We start from the raw sequence: 22515 nt of genomic DNA, 5'->3' as shown, positions 1-22515 counted from the left end.
GCCTCCCGAGTAGCTGAGATTACAAGTGTGCACCACCATGCCCAGCTAATTTTTGTATTTTTAGTAGAGATGGGATTTCACCATGTTGGCCATGTTGCTCTTGAACTCCTGACCTCAGGTGATCCACCCATCTCGGCCTCCCAAAGTGCTAGGATTACATGCGTGAGCCACCGCGCCCGGCAGTGGTGAATTTCTTTCAAGGAATTTGTACATTTCACCTAAGTTGTTGAATTTGTAGGCATAAAATTATTAGTAACATTCCCTTAATGTCTATAGGAACTGTATTGATGTTCCGTCTAATTCCTGATACTTGTAATTTCTGACTTTTTATTTCCTGATCTCACTTTTGTATTAATTGATAAAGGTTATGTTTCCATCTTATGTCCTATTTTGGCTCATTATGCATAATTCTTTGGTACTTTCATTTTTATCATTGTGTTATGACTTATGTACACAACTTTAACTTACCACAGTTTACCTTCGAATAATAATGATAAAACTTTAGCATGGCATAAAGTCCTTAAAATAAAGTACTTCTGTTTTCATTTGCTAAATGAATGAAAAAGGACAAACTCTGGAAGTTAAAATGTCTTGCTGAAAAAGAGAAAGTATATTCTATTATCTTGGGATGATGACAGTATTAAGTTAGGGATACTAAAGGAAAATATCAAAAGATTAGAGATTCTTGTTATATGCAGGCCCCTTTTTTTCTTAAATCAATAAAAATTGATTTACATTATAAGTATATATAATAAAATGTTGCTAAGTAAAGCTATGGAAGAGGGGGTAGGCAGAGTTCCATCGCAGTATTTGAAGATGAGTATATGGAGTTCAGTTCAAACAAAGCTGATAACTGCATCTTATAACAAACACTGTAATTTAGCTGCTTGATCTAACAAAATGTTTAATGAACAATAAAGTGGAAAGCTGATCTAGGAATCACAACATTAGAATTACAGTATGGGCTTTAATGCTTTACCAGGATGTAACTCCTTCATAGTCTTCCTAAGTAAAAGGAGGATGAGAATAGCAAATTTCATAAGGGCTACAAAAGTTCTGTATAAATAGTAAAGTGTTATTTAATATAAACATTACATTTTAAAATATGAGGTGTTACCTTAAATGAAAAATATACAAATTATTCAACGTTTACAATTATTTGTCAAAATAGTTGGAGTAGAACTTTCCTAAGAACTAATTTGCATGCAAGTAGATAAACAATAAAAAGAGGCTTTAACAAAAAATAAGGTCCCCAACCACTTTATAAAGATCAATGGTGGACATAGTCATAAATGTTTACAACGTGGAGTGGAGACAGATGGAAAGGTGACATAGCAGGTATTGCCTTCTTTGACGTGAATTCTGACTACAGTATTTCCCCAAAGTTGGCACGCATCTCAAGGGCTTCATAAAACAGATTGCAAGGAAACACACTGAGAATTTCTGATTCAGTAGCCTGGAGTAGGTTGGGGGTGGTACAAGAATTCATATTTCTGCCAAGTTCTCATGTGATGCTAATGATACTGGTCTGGAGACCATACTTGGAGAACCACTCCTATAAAGAGGGCCATGGTAGAGAAAGGAGTGAAAGTGAAAGGAATAACCAGGCTAGCAAAGAAGATCTTAATTTTATAAATCTCAAAATTATATCATAAAGTTCTGTCTGTATATGTATGAACATATTTTAAGAAACTACATTCTTCGCTTCAATTTTTAAGGTGGTCAGTGATCAAAAAATGATTTCAAAATGATTAAACAGTTTTGAAAATTATCAAAAGACACAGGATCCACTAGCACATTTTTGCTATATTATTGAGGGACTCCCTGGTTTAAAAAATTAAAAAGCCATTTAGTGTTACCAACTTGCATGTTAGAATACATAGAAATGTATAACCAATAGACATGTTGGCTTTAAAAGGGGTTCAATTAATCAATACAACCTATTAATTTCTACTAAAATGGTACATTCTCAGTGATTATTCAGCAAGATAAAGCAATTTGGCATTTGAACCTTTGCAATTTTTGCCATATATTTTAAATTATGTTTTAAAGCTTATGTTCTAACATGTAGAAGATAACTATTTTACAATATTGTTTAACAAATTATAAATATTGTGTATTTAAAAGAAAAGTTTTAGCTGATAATCATAAGTTATCAAAGAAATAAGTCATTATTCTCTCTAGGAAATTTCCTACTCCAATCATGTCACACATAGTAAAGAAAATGTCAAGTACTGAACTCTTTCCTAAAGCACATTAAATCATATGGCATCATACATAACTTGTCACATTCAAATGTAATAAAAAAATTAACTTTTATTTTGAAATAAATGGAGTAGTACTGAATTATCAGTTTTTGTTAAAACTCATTAGAAAGTAGATGTCAGAAAGTGTTTTACTGATCTGATCTTAGTGAAATTCAGACTAGTCTCATTTGAATTTCATCAAATAGCCTAAACTATTTCTAAGAATACCATCTGTGACAGAATTTAAACATGCTTTGTAAAACACATTTTTCATTCTTTGAAAGAATTTTAACAAATTCATTTTCATACAAATAATACAAATATTTCACAAGTAGTGATATTTTCTGAGGTTGCATTTCTCAATTCAAAGTATAATATAGGATACTTTACATATTAAAATTATCTGCATCTTACATAAATACACTTTAAGAAATAAGCCATCCAGTTTTGTTGCTATGTGAGATAATGAAATACTTTTAGATCTTGGTTCAAAGAAAAAAATATAAAAATTAAAAATTTATGACCCCTTTCTAAAATATTTTGGTCTTTAATGAAAGAATTGTTTCATATAATTAAGCCCTTATTGTTCTTTATCTTTCAACATAATCTAAGCCACATATTATAATCATAGAAAATGACTTAAATTATCCTTGTTTTTCAAGTGTTTATGCCACAAGTCAGTGAGATAATTAATAGCAGAAACAAAACAAGAAACCAAATTTGCCCAGAAATCATATTTTAATCACAAGTACCTCAACAGCTATCCCTCGATTGATGTAATTTTCCTAACAATCGTAAAACCCTACTAAACTAAGCCTCCATTTTATACAATAAGCACAACTAATTTCCCACCCTAATACTGATATGATACCTTGAATATACCCTTCTGAAAGTGCTACCCTATATATCATAGCCTAAATCAATTACACCCTAATTATGAGTAACCCCCAACTAAACCTCTGCCAACTCAACTTTAAACCACTGGATTTCTAGAACTGTAAATGACTATGTATACTTATTTCTTCTTTCCTTGTATTCTAACTTTATACTCAAGGATTTATGCAGTTAATGTAGCTTAATTATTTACAGCAAGACACTGAAAATGTCTAGATGGGATTACACAACCCTATAAACAGATAGATTTGATCCTGGTCTTTCCATTGGCTCTTAGTAAGATTACACATGCAAGCATCCCCACCCCCAGTGAAAAATGCCCTCTATATTACCCAGATCAAAAGGAGCAAGTATCAAGCATGCACAAATGCAGCTCAAAATAGTTTGCTCAACCACACCCCCACGGGAAACAGCAATGATAAATATTTAGTAATAAACAAAAGTTTAAGCTATACTGATATATAGGGTTGGTCAATTTCGGGCTAGCCACCGTGGCCATACCATTGACCCAAGCCAATAGAACTCGGCGTAAAGAGTGTTTAAGATCTGCCCTCAATAAAGCTAAACTCCATTTAAGTTGTAAAATACTTAGGCTGAAATAAAATATACTACGAAAGTAGCTTTAATATCCTGAAGACACGACAGCTAAGATCCAAACTGGGATTAGATACCCCACTATGCTTAGCCCTAAACTGTAATAGTTACATTAACAAAACCATTAACCAGAATACTACAAGCAATAGCTTAAAACTCAAAGGACTTGGTGGTGCTTTATGTCCCTCTAGAGGAGCCTGTTCTATAATCGATAAACCCCAATCTACCTCACCACCTCATGCCCCCAGCGTATATACCACCATCTTAGCAAACCTAAAAAGGTTATAGAGTAAGTACAAGTAATACACATAAAAACGTTAGGTCAAGGTGTAGCTCATGAGGTGGCAAGAAATGGGCTACATTTTCTATACCCAGAAAATCTCACAAAAAATTTTATGAAATCTAAAGACTCAAGGAGGATTTAGCAGTAAACCAAGAGTAGAGTGCTTGGTTGAATAAGGCCATGAAGCACACACACACTGCCTGTCACCTTTTCAAATACTATTCTAGAAATCCCTAGTACTAAAAACTCTCTACACATGTATAGAGGAGATAAGTCATAACGTGGTAAGCATACTGGAAAGTGCACTTGGACAAACCAACGTACAGCTTAATCCAAAGTATCTGGCTTATACCCAGAAGATTTCATTACGACCTGATCACTTTGAGCCAAATCTCACCCCAAACCTCACTAAAGATGTCATCAAATAATCTTAAACCATTTATCTTATGTAAAAGTATAGGTGACGCAAATTTCATCCTGGCACAATAGACATAGTACCATAAGGGAAAGATGAAAGAACTGAATCCGGCATAAAAAGCAAAGACAAACCCTTATAACTTCTGCATAATGTAATAACTAGAAATAACTTTACAGAGAGACCCATAGTCAAGCCCCCAAAACCAGATGAGCTACCCAAGAACAGCGGAAGAGCATACTCACCTATGTGGCAAAATAGTGGGAAGATTCATGAGTAGCAGTGACAAACCTACTGAGCCTGGTGATAGCTGGTTGTCCAAGATAGAATCTTAGACAACTCCCATAGCAGATCCTCTAATTTTAATAAAGGTCTCCTATTTATACTAGCCACATCAAGCATAGCCGTCTACTTACCCACAGAACTACTTAGTCCTCCTGTAAGTTTAACTGCTAGTCTAAAGAGGGACAGATCTTTATACCCTAGGAAATAACCTTCCTCCAGAGAGTAAAAATTATTACCACCATTGTTGGCCCCAAAGCAGCCACCAATTAAGAAAGCGTTCAAGCTCAACATCTAACTATTTTAAATCCTAACCACTCTACTGAATCCCAATATTACATTAGACTTAATCTATTACTTAACAGAAGCAATAATGTTAATATAAGTAACATGAAGATATTCTCTATTGCATAAGCTTACATCAGACCGAAAGAACTCACTGACAGTTAACAGCCTAATATTAATAAGTGATATAATAAGGACCCTATTATTTATACTGCTAATCCAACACAGGTATTCTCGAAGGAAAGTTTACAAAAAGTAAAAGGAACTCAGCCAATCTTACTCTGCCTGTTTACCAAAAACATCACCTCTAGCATTACCAGTACTAGAGGCACTACCTGCCCAGTGATATATGTTCAACGGCCATGGTGTCCTGACTGTGCAAAGGTAGCATAATCACTTGTTTCCTAAATAGGAACTTGTATAAATGGCCACACAAAGCTTCAGCTGTCTCTTACTTTAAATCAGTGAAATTATTCGGTGGGATACAAACAAATAAAATGAAAAGACCCTATGGAGCTTTATTTCATTAATGCAAATAGAAACTCGCCCTAACCCATACCACTGCATTAAAATTTTTGGCTGGGGTCTCGGAGCATAATTCAACCTCTGAACAACCTAAACTAAGACTGCACTAGTCTAAGCAAGTCAACATATATTGACCCAATAATTTAATCAATGGAATAAGTTGCCCTAGGGATAACAGCGCAATTCTATTCTAGAGTCCACATTGACAATAGGGATTACAACCTTGATGCTGGATCAGGCTATCCTAATGGTGTAGCTGCTATTAAGAGTTCGTTTGTTCAACAATAAAGTCTACGTGATCTGAGTTCAGACTGGAATAATACAGGTCGGTTTCTAGCTATTTAATATTTCTCCTAGTACGAAAGGACAAGAGAAATAGGGCCCACTTCATAAAGCACCCTCACCTCACAGATGATACTATCTCAATCTAACAAATCATCACACATCTGACCTGAGAACAGGGTTTAAGATGGCAGAGCCCGGCAATTGCATAAAACTTAAAACTTTATAAATCAGAGGTTCAACTCCTCTTCTTAACAATATGCCTATAATTAACCACCTCCTACTTATTATTCCCACTACAATTGCTATAGCATTGCTTACATTCATTGAATGAAAAATCTTAGGCTATATACAACTATGCAAAGGACCTAACATTGTAGGCCCCTATGGACTGCTTCAACCATTTGCTGACGCAATAAAACTTTTCCCCACAGAACCCTTATGACCCTCAGCATCTACTGTCACCCTTTATATTATTGCTCCAACCCTGGCCCTTTCTATCGCTCTCCTCTTGTGAACTTACCTCCCTATAGCAGATCCTCTAATTAATTTTAATAAAGGCCTCCTATTTATACTAGCCACATCAAGCCTAGCCATGTATTCTATGATCAGTATGAGCATCTAATTCAAATTATGTACTAATCAGCACATTACAAGCTGTAGCCCAGACAAATTTCATATGAAGTCACCCTAGCCATTATCCCATTATCAGTTGTGATAAGTGGCTCATTTTACTTACACGCACTCATCACAACGCAAGAATTCTTCTGACTATTCCTACCACGATGGCCCCTAGCCATAATCTGATTTATCTCCACACTAGCAGAAACTAACTGGGCTCCTTTTGAGCTAACAGAAGAAGAATCAGAGCCTCACGCTTCAACATCGAATATGCTGCAGGTTCATTTGCCCTCTTCTTCATAGCATAATATATGAATATTATCATAATTTCTAAGAGCACTACACAGCATACATTCACCAGAACTCTATATCACAAATTTCATTATCTAAAGACACTCCTTTTAACTACTCTGTTTTTATGAATTCGAACAGCATACCCCCGTTTCTGCTACGACCAACTCATATATCCTCCATGAAAAAATTTTCTACCACTTACACTAGCATTCTGCATATATCTCAATGCCTATTCTAATTTCCAGCATTCTATCCCAAACATAGATGTCTGATAAAAGAATTACTTTGATAAACAATAGAGGTTTAAATCCTCTTATTTCTAGAAATATAAGAATTGAACCTACCCCTGAGAATCCAAAATTCTCCGTGCTACTTATTATGCCACGTCCTAAAGTAAGGTCAGCTAAATAAGCTAGCGGGCCCACACCCCGAAACTGTTGGTTATATCCTTCTCGTACTAATTAATCCACTAGCCCAACTTATTATTTCTTTAAGTATTTTCACAGGAACTCTTATCACAATACTAGGCTCACACTAATTTCTCATCTGGACAGGCCTAGAAATAAACATATTAGCTCTTACTCCAATCTTAATTGAAAAAAATAAATCCCCACCCTGCAGAAGCAGCCACCAAATATTTCCTTACACAAGCAACTGCCATCTATAATTCGTATGACAGGTATCCTTTCCAATAACCTGTACTCTGGACATGGACAATAAATACTATTAATCAATTTTCATCCTTAATAACAGCCCTAGTAATAAAACTAGAAAGAGCCCTCTTCATTTCTGAGTCCCAAAAGTGACTCAAGGAACCTCTCTAATGTCTGGCATACTTCTCCTCATATGACAAAAACTAGCCCCTATCTTAATTATATTTCAAATTTTCCCATCAATAAACACAAATATTCTATCACAATTTTATCCATTATGGTGGGCAGTTGAGGGGGACTTAATCAAACACAATTGTGCAAAATCCTAGCCTACTCCTCAATTAGTCATATAGGTTGAATAATAGCAGTACTAATTTATAACCCAAGCATTACTATTCTTAACCTGATTATTTATTTTAACAATCACGGCATTCCTAGCACTCACTCAACCTGAGCATAAGCACTACAACCCTGTCACTATCTCATGCCTGAAGCTAACATGGTTAACACCTATAATCCCACTAATTCTATTATCCCTAGGAGGTTTACCTCCACTAACAGGATTTCTGCCCAAATGAGCCATCATTCGAGAATTTACAAAAAACAATTGTCTTATTACCCCAACTATTATAGCTCCTCCATAACCCTACTCTACCTATACTTTTATATATGCCTAATTTATTCTATCTCAGTAATAATATTCCCCACATATAATATGAAAATAAAATGACAATTCGAAAGCACAAAACTCATACTACTCCTCCTCTCACTTATGTCTTCTATCTTCCTTTTACCCATCTCTCCAATAATACTAATCATAACTTAGAAATTTAGGTTAAATAAGACCAAGAACCTTCAAAGCCCTTAGTAAGTAAATTACACTTAATTTCTGTAACAGATCTAAGGACTGCAAGACTATTCTGCATCAGTTGAATGCAAATCAATCACTTTAATTAAGCTAAGCTCTTGCTAGATTGGTGGAATTCAAGCCACCAATTTAGTTAACAGCTAAACACCCTAATCAACTGACTTCAATCTACTTCTCCTGCCATTGTGGGGGAAAGGCAGGAGAAGCCCCGGCAGGATTGAAGCTGCTCCTTTGAATTTGCAACTCAACATAAGAAATCACCTCAGGGCTGGTAAAAAGAGGCCTTGACCTCTGTGTTTAGATTTATAGTCTAATGCTTACTCAGCCATTTTACCTTTTTTTCACTTATGTTTATCAATCATTGATTGTTTTCAACTAACCACAAAGACATCAGAACACTATATCTGTTATTTGGTGCATGAGTGGGAATAGTGGGCACTGCCTTAAGCCTCCTAATTAGAGCAGAATTAGGCCAACCAGGAACTCTGCTAGGAAATTATCAGATTTATAACGTTATTGTTACAACCCACGCATTTGTATTAATCTTCTTTATGGTCATAGCAATCATAATTGGGGGTTTTGGTAACTGACTATTCCCTCTGATAATTGGGACACCGAACATAGCATTTCCCTGGATAAATAATATGAACTTCTGACTTCTCCTCCCCTTTCCTGCTTGCATCCTCAATGGTAGAAGCTGGCGCTAGAACGCGTTTATCCCCCTTTAGCAGCGAACCTAACTCATGCAGGAACCTCTGTAGGTCTAACCATCTTCTCACTCCACTTGGCTGGTGTTTATTCTATTTTAGGAGCCACTAACTGTATTACCACAATTTAATATAAAACCCCCAGCCTTATCCCAATATCAAATATCCCTTTTCGTCTGATCAGTCATCATTACAGCAGTCCTTCTCCTCCTTTCTCTCCCAGTTCTAGCTGCCGGCCTTACCATATTATTCACTGACTGTAACCTTATACTACTTTTTTTGATTCTATTGGGGGAGGCAACCCTATCTTGTATCAACATTTATTCTGATTCTTTGGTCACCCTGAAGTCTATATCCTTATTCTACCAGGCTTTGGAATAATCGCCCATATCGTAACATTATTCTGAAAAAAAGGGTACCATTTGGGTATATGGGGACATAGTATGAGCTATAACATCAATTGGCTTCCTAGGGATTATCGTATGAGCTCACCATGTATTTACAGTAGGAACAGACGTAGACACACGGACATACTTCACTGCCACTACTATAATTATTGCTATCCCTACTGGCGTCAAGGTCTTTAGCTGATTAGCTACAGTGCACGGCGGTAACATCAAATGATCTCCCGCAATATTCTGAGCCCTAGGATTCATTTTCCTATTCACAGTAGGAGGTCTAACCGACATTGTACTAGCTAATTCATCACTATACATTATCTTACATGACACACATTATGTTGTAGCCCGTTTCTACTACGTCCTATCAATAGGAGCAGTATTCACCATGATACAGTGCTTTGTCCACTGATTCCCCTTATTTTCAGGTTATACAATTAATCAGACTTAGGCTAAAATCCACTTCACCATTATATTTATAGGTGTTAATTTAACTTTTTCCCCAGAGCACTTCCTCAGCCTATCCGGTATGCTCCAACATTACTCCGATTATCCCGATGCGTATATCACATGAAATATTATCTCATCAGTAGGCTCATTTATCTCACTAACAGCGGTTATACTAATAATTTTTATGAGCTGAGAAGCCTTTGCTTCAAAATGAAAAGTTCTAACAACTGAACAGTCATCTACTAATTTAGAGTGACTTTACGGCTGTCCACCACCTTACCACACATTCGAAGAACCAACCTATGTGAAAACCTAAGCAAAAAAGGAAGGAATCAAACCTCCAGAAACTGGTTTCTAGCCAATCCCATAACCTCTATGGCTTTCTTGATAAGATATTAGTAAAATCATTAGATAACTTTGTCAAATTTATAGGTCAAACCCTGTATGTCATAATGGCTCATCCATTATGACAGTTTAGTTAGGCCTTCAAGGCGCTACTATTATGGAGCTACTATTATGGAAGCATTACTCACTTTCCATGACCACACTCTTATAATTATTTTCCTAATTAGTTCTCTGGTCCTATATATTATTTCCCTAATACAACAAAATCAATTCACACTAACACCATAGATGCCCAAGAAATCGAGACTGTCTGAACTATCTTACCTGCCATTATCTTAATTTTAATTGCCCTTCCATCCCTACATATTCTATATAAAACAGATGAGGTTCACAACCCTTCTATTACCATCAAAACAATTGGTCACCACTGATACTGAAGCTATGAGTGTACAGAATATGAAGAGTTAGGCTTTGATTCTTATGTAACCCCAACAGCAGACTTAAAGCCAGGAGATTTTTAACTCCTTGAAGTTGATAACCTAACAGTTCTCCCAATAGAGATACCCATCTGTATATTAGTCTTATCAAAAGACATCTTACACTCATGAACTATTCCCTCAGGCATCAACAGAGATGCAATTCCTGAACGCTTAAACTACCTTGACTGCTACACGACCAGGCCTCTACTATGGACAGTGCTCAAAAATTTGTGGGTCTAACCACAGTTTTATACCTATAATGCTAGAATCAATTCCCTTAAAAAATTTTGAAACCTGATCCACAACCACACTATAATATCACTGTAAAGCTACTTAGCTTTAACCTTTTAAGTTAAAGATTGAGAGGTCTGCACCTCTCTGCAGTGAATGCCTCGACTAGATTATTTCCACATGATCTATTGTTATCTTGTCACTAATCATAACTTTATTCTCATTTATTACACACCCCCTACACAAAAAATAATCAAAATGCAAGAACATTTAACCTCTTGAGAATTAAAATGAATGAAAATTTATTCACCTCTTTTATTACCCTGACATTTCTAGGTCTACCCACAGTAGTATTAACCATTTTATTTCCCACCGTACTATCTAACCTCCAATCATCTAATTAGTAATTGACTGATCTCCAGTCAACAATGAATAGTTCAACTTGTACTAAAACAAATAATAATTGCTCATAACATTAAAGGACAAACCTGATCCCTAATACTGATATCCCTAGTTTTCTTCATTGCCTTGACCAATCTCCTTGGGCTTCTACCCCATTCATTTACACCAATTACCCAATTATCAATAAATTTAGGTATAGCAGTCCCCTTATGAGCAGGCACAGTCATTACAGGCTTCTGGTTTAAAAGAGAAAATCTCCTTAGCCCACTTTTTACCACAAGGCAGACCCATACCACTTATTCCTTTATTGTAATCATTGAGATTATTAGCCTGTTCATCCAACTGATAGCACTAGTTGAACGATTAACAGCCAACATTACAGCCGGCCACCTACTAATATACTTAATCGGAGGAGCCACACTAGTACTATCAACTATTAGTCTTCCCACAGCTTCAATTGCTTTCATTATTTTAATCCTACTAACCATTCTCGAATTCGCCCTAGCCCTTAAGCCTCTATCTACATGACAATACATAATGACCCACCAAACACATGCGCACCATATAGTCAACCCCAGCCCCTGACCATTAACAGGGGCTCTCTCAGCTCTTCTAATAACATCTGGCCTGGACATGTGATTTCACTTCAACTCTACAACTCTTTTAACCCTAGGCCTATTATCCAATACACTAACTATATACCACTGATGATGTGATATTATCCAAGAAAGTACATTTCAAGGCCACCATACAACCATTGTCCAAAAAGGCCTCTGATATGGAATAATCCCATTTATTATCTCAGAAGTATTCTGTGCTGGTTTCTTCTGGACATTTTACCACTCTAGTCTAGCTCCTATACCAGAATTAGGGGGACACTGACCCTCAACAGGCATTTTTCCCCTCAACCCCTTAGAAGTACCCCTCCTGAATACATCTGTATTAGTTGCATCAGGAGTTTCAATTACTTGAGCTCACCACAGCCTAACAGAAGGTAGTTAAAAACAGATAATTCAAGCATTATCCATCACAATTACTTCAGGTATTTACTTCACCCTCCTATAAATCTCAGAATATTTTGAAACCTCCTTCACTATCTCTGATGGGGCACCTCTTACCTCTTCACTATCTCTGATGGGTTACCAATTACCTCTTACATTTTTTATTAATATCACATAGAACCATCTTGAAATATCTTATTCCAGGCCCTAACTTAACTACCTCTTCCTGAGATGAGAATTACAGTAACCTACATGGTATTCCTATTTCTATAAACTTATTTTGCACAATGATACCAGATAAATACTTGAAGAGCTTTTCATAGTAAAATTATCCTAAAATAACAATAACAAGAACAACATTTGTAGGGTGCTTGCTATGTGCCAAGCACTTTACTGATGTTTTAATTCTTGTAATAATCCCATGATGTACCTCATGATAATGAGGTACCATTATTACCCTCATTTTACAATGAGAAAAGCGAAGTTTAGAGATGCTTAATTAACCTACCCAAGGTTACACAGTTGCTATGTGGTAGAATAGAACTCAAACAGGCAGACATAATCCAGAGGCCACATTCTTAGCCATTTTGCTATATTATTTCTACATATAAATATAATTATTGCCTACAGCATTTAATCCAAGTTCCTTTCTTTGGCTTTAAAGACCTCAAAATCTAATACAATCCTAATTATACTTCATTGTGTACCAGTCCTACTAGACTTACTGTTCTCTTCTACATGTCATCTTCCTATGTTATTATTTTCTCTTCTAATTCAACAGTAATTTGTCTTACTGATACATTTTGTTCTCTACAGCATATAGTTGGATAAAGAAATTTACTCTCAAGGGCATTTATATTTTGATATATAAATTTGAAGCATTTACATTTATTATCACAACAGGACATACCCAGATTCAAATCGTGATTCTGGAACTCTTTGCTGTGTGACTCTGGTTATGTAACACCCCACTGCCTCAAATTCATCACAGTAAAATAGAGATAATAGTATGTCACTCAGAATGTTATTGTGGTGATTAAATGAGTTAATTAAGTAAAGTTCTTAGAAAGTTTAGAATCCTTTCCAACTGGTTCCTTCACTGTGCCAAGAATCTTCCATGACTGACAATATATCTACCCCAAATTAAAAACAAATTAGTTATAATCTGTGGTACAAATCAAAACGATAGTATTTTCATAATCACAGTTGAGTAACAGAAATGGTGATCTATGCGCAAAGAAAAAGCAATGCAAAACAGATTATTTTTCAAGGTAAAAAAGAAGGTAAGGATGCCAGAGTAGACCTTTCTTTATATGTAGAAAAGCACTGGATATTTTAATGTTACTATATATATGAATGTAGGAAGTTCCAGGAAGGCTATTATTTTATATTCAAACAGAATATAAACAGAGAGGACTTTTAGGTTGACTATCAGAGGATTGCCTATATTGAGTATAAACAGCAAGGGGGGGGGGGGGAAGAAAACTTAATTCCTATAGTACTCCAGTGAAGTATTTTCCAGATACCAACTTCTGCAAAGTTTCTATTCTCCAAACAGCTAAAATAAATCTATGCAGAACATCCCATATTTTTGTTTCTATCAAATAGCTATAAAATACATGGATTTTACTATCACTTAAAAAGGTCCAATTTTTCAGCACAAGAAGTGTTGATTTCCCTTTCTTCTAAAAGTATCTAGACTTTTCACTGGTAACCATCGTTTTCCTACTCTCAGTATATGGGTTACAGGCAAAGATAAATCCATCCCCAGCTCTAAGAAGAGGCATTTGGTGGAAGCTGTGGTCAGTGAGAGCTTTGCATACACTGCCCACTGAACTAGTATGGGAATAGGCATGACACATGAGCCAACTGGTTTTAATCAAAGCAAATCCTAAGATTTTTGTGTGCATTACTAGAAAACAGGTGTTCTTTCTGTTGGACTTGGAGCTCAGAATATAAAACTCAAGCTCATGTATAGGGGACCTGCCCCAAAGTGAAATCAACATAGATTTCATTATATATACAACACTAGATAGCTACTAGTCAACTACGTAAGCTGACACCCTAATGACAATTTAAGTTCTTACATAAGCTGCATAATGCTAGATACCACTGGATTCTTCAGTTACATCAGCCAATTAATTTTTATATGGCTTAAGCCAGTGTGACTTGGGTCTTCTGCTACTATTAACTATATATTCCTAACAAATATATGTGTGATGGAGGAGTCACTTATAAAAATGAAATAAAAATACATACAGTTAGTACTCACTTACCTTTTGGTTTAATAAAGCACTTGCCAATTTTTGTACTTCTGAACTCAATAAAGTAGTTCCTCTGATGACTTTGCTGAGAGCAGCAAGAGACTGGTGAACACTTTGTACTAAACGAATAGCATTAAATTGTTCAAGAATGATGAATGACAATATTGGAGATCCTTGTCGATCATTAGGAGGAGGCACTTTCTGATGTATCAGGTTTGAATTCTAAAAGAAAAATGTTATAATATTTACTGCATAGTAACATAGATCACTGATATATAAAACGCTTTGAAACTTATTTAAACCTTTTGTTCTATTCTGTTTTAAAAATTGTTTTGAAATGCTTTTATTTTATAAATGGTCAAATGTATTAACAGCAAATACACAGGAAGAGAATTCTGGAGTTCATCAACATTTAAAGTGGTGTGTGGACCAGGCACGGTGGCTCCCGTCTGCAATCCCAGCACTTTGAGGGGGCCGACGCAGGTGCAGCATTTAAGGTAAGGAATTTGAGACCAGCCTGGTCAACATGGTGAAACCCCGCCTCTACTAAAAATACAAAAAAAAAAAAAAAAAAAAATTAGCCGAATATGGTGGTGTGCACCTGTAACCACAGCTACTCAAGAGGCTGAGGCAGGAGAATTGCTGGAACCCAGGAGAGGGAGATTGCAGTGAGCCAAGATCATGCCACTGCACTTCAGCCTGGACGACAGAGTGAGACTCTATCTCAAAAAAGAAAAAGAAATGTGGGAAATAAGAATTAGGAATAGTGAAAGGGAAACCACATTAAGTAATAGTATGGTAAGAAAAGAAAATAGAAAAAATGGCATCCTGTAAGTCAATGCGAAGAGATCAGAACAGCTGCAATACTACTCAACCACTACAAAGAGAGCAGAAGAGATCACGGTTTTAAAATAAAATGTAAATGGGCATTTATTTCAATTTGAAAATTACAACACCAAACCAGAGTAAAACCAAAAACAAAATCTTGTGCTCAAGATCAGTGAACATTATATCTTTGTATTTATTTCCATATATATATACTTTAACAGAGACTGTGATATATGACAGTTCTGGGGTTTCTTAAGAAAAACTGAAGGAATCCCATTTGTTTCAAAATAGCTTATGTGATTAAGAGAAAAAAATCACTTTCAATAATTAAAAGAAAAAGATCACTTTCAAAAATATCCTAAAAGTGTCAAAGAGCTGCCAAGAAATAATTGTGGAAAGTGCTATTCTCTTACCTACTACTCATTATCTTAATTTTCTCTATGTATCTGCTTACAATCTTCATTAAGGATCCCTTCTCCTCATTCTGCTAGTTGCCACATTGATGAGTCTATGGTGGCACTGTTGCTTTTTCATCTACGTAGCATAATAAGTAATTTAACCTACCATAGTTATTGCCATTAAATAAATCAACATTAAGTAAATCTTATTAGCATAAAATCATTCCTAAACGCAGATTCAGCCTATGAGCTTAAATATTGACATTTTTATTCCTATCACTGCTATATTTACATTATTAATACTCTGAAATCATTTTTGAGATACACACATACTGAATCCAGAGGGGGAAAAAAGTCTAATATTATAAAAAATTAATTAGAATTAACTACTTGTCAGAGCATGCAATAAGTAATATTTAGCACATCTCCATCCTAAATCAACTAAGTAATAAAATTCAAATAAAATTTGAGTTATAGACCTTCTGTAATCCTTTATATTAAAACAGGGTTCCTAGAAGTAAATAATATGTGGTATTTAAATATTTATCAATCATATACTAAGCAAGATTAACAAGTACTAATTTAGTTTGTTTCAAAGTATATTTTGTGGATTTTAATCCATTTTATTAGGTTGATAGCACTGTTTGCACTGTCACTTAATAGAACAAAAACACTCAAACTTAGATCACTAAAGCAAGATTCCATTTATCTACAATCTGAGAAAATAGGTAGCTAAATGTATTAAACATTTTATTTTTTATTTATTTACTTTTTTTTGAGAGGGTCTTACTCTGTCACCAAGGCTGGAGTGGCTCACTGCAGCCTCGACCTCCTGGACTCAGGTGATCCTCCCACCTCAGCCTCCTGAGTAGCTAGGAATACAGGCACCCGTCACCACACCCAGCTAATTTTTGTATTTTTTTGTAGAGACAGGGTTTTGCCATGTTGCCCAGGCTGGTCTCAAACTCCGGCACTCAAGTGATCAACCTGTCTTGACCTCCCAAAATGCTAGGATTACAGGCATGAGCCACCATGTCCAGCCTAAATTTTTAAAAGGTTCATTTAGCAATCCCCACAATATCCAAGCTGAAAATAATTCTAAAAATAAATACAGCTGCTTTAAGCATTCTCAAAAGATGAATGGAGCATATTTATGCAGTAGCAACATGTTAAATTGTATGTTACGTAGTCTGGAAAATAAACTCAATATTTATAATTCAAATACAGCTAACAATCACAAAATGAGAATGTTACAACAACTATGCAGTATGCTTTTTGATGAAACTAGCAAGTGACAGCCATATGTTTACTCAATTGATTACTAGGGATTTTGTTCATGAGTAAGTACAATTGATTGAATTGTATGTTTTTGAAGGCTTGCTTCCGACATTTTAAAGTTCATCTTGTCCTTAAAAAGCTCAGTGTATACAGACAAAATCATTATCTGATCATGGAGCTGCTAGGAGGGAATAAGGTTTGCTTTTCTTAATTCCTTTCTGTCTGCCTTTCTTTCTCATTCTGTCTCTTTCTCTATTTTTATTGATTTAGAGGATACAAGTGCAGGTTTCTTACATGTATATAATGCATAGTGGTGAAGTCCACGCTTTCAAAGTACTCATCACCTATGAAGTACAATGTTCACTATTCAGGTATTTTTTCAACCCTTACCCACCTCCCACCTTTTACAGTGCCCCATATCTATTATTCCACTTTGTATGTCCGTGGGTACCCATTGTTTAGCTCCCATTTATAAGTCAGAGCATGTGATATTTGACTTTGTTTCTGAGTTATTTCACTGAGCATAATGGCCTCCAGCTCCATCCACATTGTTACAGAAGACATAATTTCATTCTTTTTTATGGCTGAGTGGTACTCCATGGTGTGTGTGTGTATACAGGTTATCAATATTTTAAAACTTAACTCTTAAGGAAAATCTTTTAGGCAAGAAAAATGTGTCTAATTTGGTACAATTTAGGTGTGAAACCAGGTTGTTTGTGTTTTAACTGAAATAATTTCCTAGGTGGGATACTATTTTAGACCTAAGTGAATGGATGACACGTGAGAGTAGTATTATTTTTGTTTGTTGATAATTGAGCTTTTAGAAATGATTCTCTCTCAGAAAGAATTTTTTTCACCAGAGTACGCTCAAGCAACGGCTAGACAAGAGTTTAGCACGTTTTTCTGTAAAAGTCCAGACAGTAAACATGTCAGGCTTTGTGGGCCATAAGGTCTCTGTTGCAAGGACTCAATTCTGCTGTTGTAGGATGAAAATAGTCACAGACAATACAAACAAATAGGCACAACTGGGTTTTAATAGAACTGTATTTACAAAAACTAGCAGCAGGCTGGATTTGGCCTATTCCTGAGCTGCAGTTTGTCAACCTCTCAACTAGATTATCGCTTGGGCAAGGTGTTATAGGGATTGATATAGAGTCTAGATAACATCAGAGTGACTCAATGAAATTCGTAAGATATAAAATGTAGCCTCTGCTGTGTGTATTTATCCATAGCTTATAAAACAGTAATCAACAAATGGACAAAGGTATTTTTTTCCAGATAATATGATCATGTCTTGGTTCAATGTATGTTTTCTATGATAAGGAAGATAAAGATAACAAAAGACTTGATGAACAGTCATTTTAAAAAGCAAAAAAGGCAATTAGAAGTAAAAACAAAGTTGGAGTGGCTCTGTAAGGGTTATAGAAAAGGGAGAAATACCTTCACTTCCATGTAATGGAAATTCTACCTTTGCCCTCCAGTAACCCTTCATTCCTCTTTAGATAATCATTTCCTAACATCTGGGCAGAAGCCTTTCCCAAATCGTAGTCCACATAGTTCCGGAAGAGTTGATTCAACTCAGTTCCACAAATTAATTTGTAACTTGAATTGGGGCTTAACTAATGAGAGTGTTCCATTCTCCTGACCACAGTGACTGGTTCAGGGACGGTAGCATGACCAAACAGAGACAATGAAATGTGGTAAGAATTCTGCTGGGTATTCTGAAAAATAGGTAACTGTTTCTTTCTACTAGACTTGAACCTGAGGGATCATAAGTTACAGAATAGCTGCAGTAATTCTGTGGTAATAAAGAAAGGCTGTATGAAAAATGGTGCCAACACACAGAACAAACTTGTACATATATATAAATATACATGATATATATGTATATCAGTGATACAATGATCACATGTAATATACATGATCATACATATGTATATATTTCAGCTCATCAGATCTTTCAGAATATATATTATATATGAGGATATATATAATACATAGTAAGAAATATATATGTATATAGAAATCACTGTGTCCTCATGACATTCAAGTTCCTTGAAATAAGCTATGAAAAAAACCATTTTAACACCTTTTCAGTCATGTACACCACAAATTTCCATTTTTCACATAAGTCAGTTTGAGCTGAGTTTTCCAATTACTTGCAATATAAAATATCTTACCTGATTAATGCAAGTTCAACAGACAACTTTCCCAAGCATCTACAATCAGGTCAAAATATTACATATCTGCATTAAATTATGCCCATATCTGCATATCTGTACATTATGTACATATCTGCATTAAATTAAATCCACAAGTAGATTTCTGGCAAAACTGTGGAAAGAGGAGGGTAGGGAAGGGAATAAAAAAGGAAAGAAAATAGCATTACGAGTTTGGTGAGTTCAATGAGTTGAAAGATTATAGAATTTCTGGCCACCCATTTCATAGGATAGCTGGCTGCCTTACTATACCAAAAGCCAGTTATTAGCGGACAGAGCTTAGATTTCTAAACCTTTTATACCTAGTAACAACTATAGTCATACCTCAGGGGATTGGATTTCCCCCTCCTCCCATAGCACAGAGTATCCACGTCGCAATTACTTTTCCACCGACCTTATTTCACACAAAAGCTCCTTTGTATTAGCTCTGTTTGTCCACTAATAACTGGCTTTTGGTACAGTAAGGCAGATGGCTATCCTGTAAAATGGGTGGCCAGAAATTCTATAATCTTTCAACTCTTTAAACTCACCAAACTCATAATGCTATTTTCTTTCCTTTTTTATTCCCTTCCCTATCCTCCTCTTGGTATTGAGCTTCCCTCAATACCAAAATCCATGGATGCTCAAATCCTTTATATAAAATGGGGTAGTATTTGCACATAAACTGCACACATAATCCTGTATACTTTAAATAATCTCTGCGTTACTTATAACACCCAATACAATGTAAGTAAGCATTATGTAAGTAGTTATACTGTATTGTGTTTTTTATTTCAGAATATTTTCCATCTGTGGTTAGTTGAATTTGCAGATGTGGAACCTACAGATTCGGAGATGCACATTCCTTTTCATACCAGATTATCAAGTGGATCAAATAAAACCCAAACAGTCATGTTTTAGTTGCAATTAAAGATATTTTATTTATTTATTTATTTATTTATTTACTTAGAGACGGAGTCTCGCTCTGTCACCCAGGCTGGAGTGCAGTGGCCGGATCTCAGCTCACTGCAAGCTCCGCCTCCCGGGTTTACGCCATTCTCCTGCCTCAGCCTCCCGAGTAGCTGGGACTACAGGCGCCCGCCACCTCGCCCGGCTAGTTTTTTTTTTGTTTTGTTTTGTTTTGTTTTTTCGTATTTTTAGTACAGACGGGGTTTCACCGTGTTAGCCAGGATGGTCTCGATCTCCTGACTTCGTGGTCCGCCCGTCTCGGCCTCCCAAAGTGCTGGGATTACAGGCTTGAGCCACCGCGCCCGGCCTAAAGATATGTTATTTAAATGAGCAATCAGAATTCAACCAGGGAAAGTATATAATAAATACCCAACAAATTGTTTAAATCAGAAGTGTTGAAGAGCTGAAATAAAAGGCAAAAACGCAGGAAATTAGTAGATGAACTAAAGCCAATGCTGAAAGAGAAGGGGAGTTGATATGGTTTGGCTGTGTCCCCACCCAAATCTCATCTTGAATTCCCACGTGTTGTGGGAGGGACCCAGTGGGAGGTAATTGAATAATGGGGGTAGGTTTTCCCCATGCTGTACTCGTGATAGTGAATAAGTCTCACGAAATCTGATGGTCTTATAAAAAGGAGTTCCCCTGCACAAGCTATCTCTCTTTGCCTGCCCGCATCCACGTGAGAAGTGACTTACTCCTCCTTGCCTTCCGCCATGATTGTGAGGCCTCCCCAGCCATGTGGAACGGTAAGTCCCTTAAACCTCTTTCTTTTGTAAATTGCCCAGTCCCGGTGTGTTGTTATCAGTGGCGTGCAAATGGACTAACACATGAGTATTCTGAAAGATCTGAGGCATGGACGCTAATGCTATAGCTGTATTCTCCTTTCTGATCAGACCAATAAACCACGCAAATGGCCACAAATTTAATTCTATGGTAGATGAAGAGTCATAAGACTGGGATTTTTTACACAGAAACACTAAGAATGTAACATTTTGACAGATCAGATTCAGCTGAAAAAACAATGAGTGAACTGGAAGACAGTTTTGTAGAATTAATTCAGAATGTATCATGTAAAAAAAAAAAAAAAAGATGGGAAATATGAGAAATAAGACACATGATGAACAGAGAGAAAAAGGTCTAATATATATCCATTCAGAGTTCCAGAGAAGAGAGATAGTGAAGCAGTCAAAATTTAAAGAATAACTCAGACGTTGATAGTACTGATCAACACCATCAATAAAAATTCAAAAAGCCCATTAAATCTTACAAATTCTTTTAAAAAAAGAAATTAAAGAGAAAAAGAACACAATTCCATACTCAATCTCAACAAAGTATAACTGCCAAAAATCAAAGTAAAGAGATCTTAAAAGCAGCAAGAAAAGATAGATCAAAGAAGCAAAAATTGACTTCTCAACAACAGAAACCAGAAAAGATAGAATTCTACCTCAACTCTCCCTTCAGTATAATGAGACATTAGATGTTAATACAGAATAACATACCCTTTAAGAGAGAGGGCAAATTAAAGGCATTTTCAGATAAATAAGAACTCAAGAGTTTACAATCAAAAGATACTTTCTACACTACAAGCGGATGCAAAATGAAACCAAACAGAATGCCTGAGATGCAGGAAGAAATAAAGAACAACACAAGTGATAAACATGGGGCAAATCCAAATAAGCATTATGTACATGACGACAACACCAAATAAGCATTATGTACATGATGACAACAACAACAAGAAAGAGGGACTAAAATATAAAATTATAACTGCATATAAAGTGGGAATTGAGTACAATATACTAAGCTTCTTGAACTCTCTGGGAATTACGCAAATACACTGAGTTTAACTTTGATAAACTATGTATGTACAAACAATATATAGAATACCAACTAAAAAGTAAAAAATGCATATAAGTTGTAAACTAGGAAAAAGAAACATTAGAAAATAATCAGTCCAAAGGAAGATAAGGAGTTAAAAAAAAAAAGTAGAAAAAATATAAAATGTATAATTAATCCAAATTAATGTAAATAGACTAAATATTACAGTTATAGATCAGGCATAATCCAGCTATAGGCTCTTTATAAGAGGCACCCGTAAGAACTTGAGAAAGTTAACATTAAAAGTATAAATTAGGATATATCTAGCAAAAAAAAAAAACAGAAGAAAATTGATATACATTTATCAATATCAGAAAAACAGGAAAAACATAAGCACTAAAGAGAATCACTGTACGATGATAAATGTTCAATATATCAAGAAGAGACAACATTCCGAACCTGTATAAAACAAATGAACAAAATACCATTTTGTGTATGTGTAATAGT

The 22515-nt window shown here is 35.6% G+C and overlaps 1 protein-coding gene across 2 annotated transcripts in view; it reads right to left on the bottom strand.

The window, feature by feature from the left end:
- Positions 1–22515, bottom strand: part of DYNC2H1 (dynein cytoplasmic 2 heavy chain 1) — a 357072-nt gene that overhangs the window by 60506 nt on the left and 274051 nt on the right. For both annotated transcript variants that reach the window (XM_025357391.1, XM_025357392.1), the window contains one exon: positions 14532–14741. In XM_025357391.1, coding sequence (XP_025213176.1) covers positions 14532–14741 — 210 coding nt within the window. The remainder of the gene's footprint in view (positions 1–14531; positions 14742–22515) is intronic.

This window comes from Theropithecus gelada, chromosome 14 (assembly GCF_003255815.1).
Source record: "Theropithecus gelada isolate Dixy chromosome 14, Tgel_1.0, whole genome shotgun sequence".
NCBI classification, from domain to species: Eukaryota; Metazoa; Chordata; class Mammalia; order Primates; family Cercopithecidae; genus Theropithecus; species Theropithecus gelada.
The sequence above is the reverse complement of the archived record's forward strand: the minus strand, read 5'-3'. Positions and strand labels throughout refer to the sequence as shown.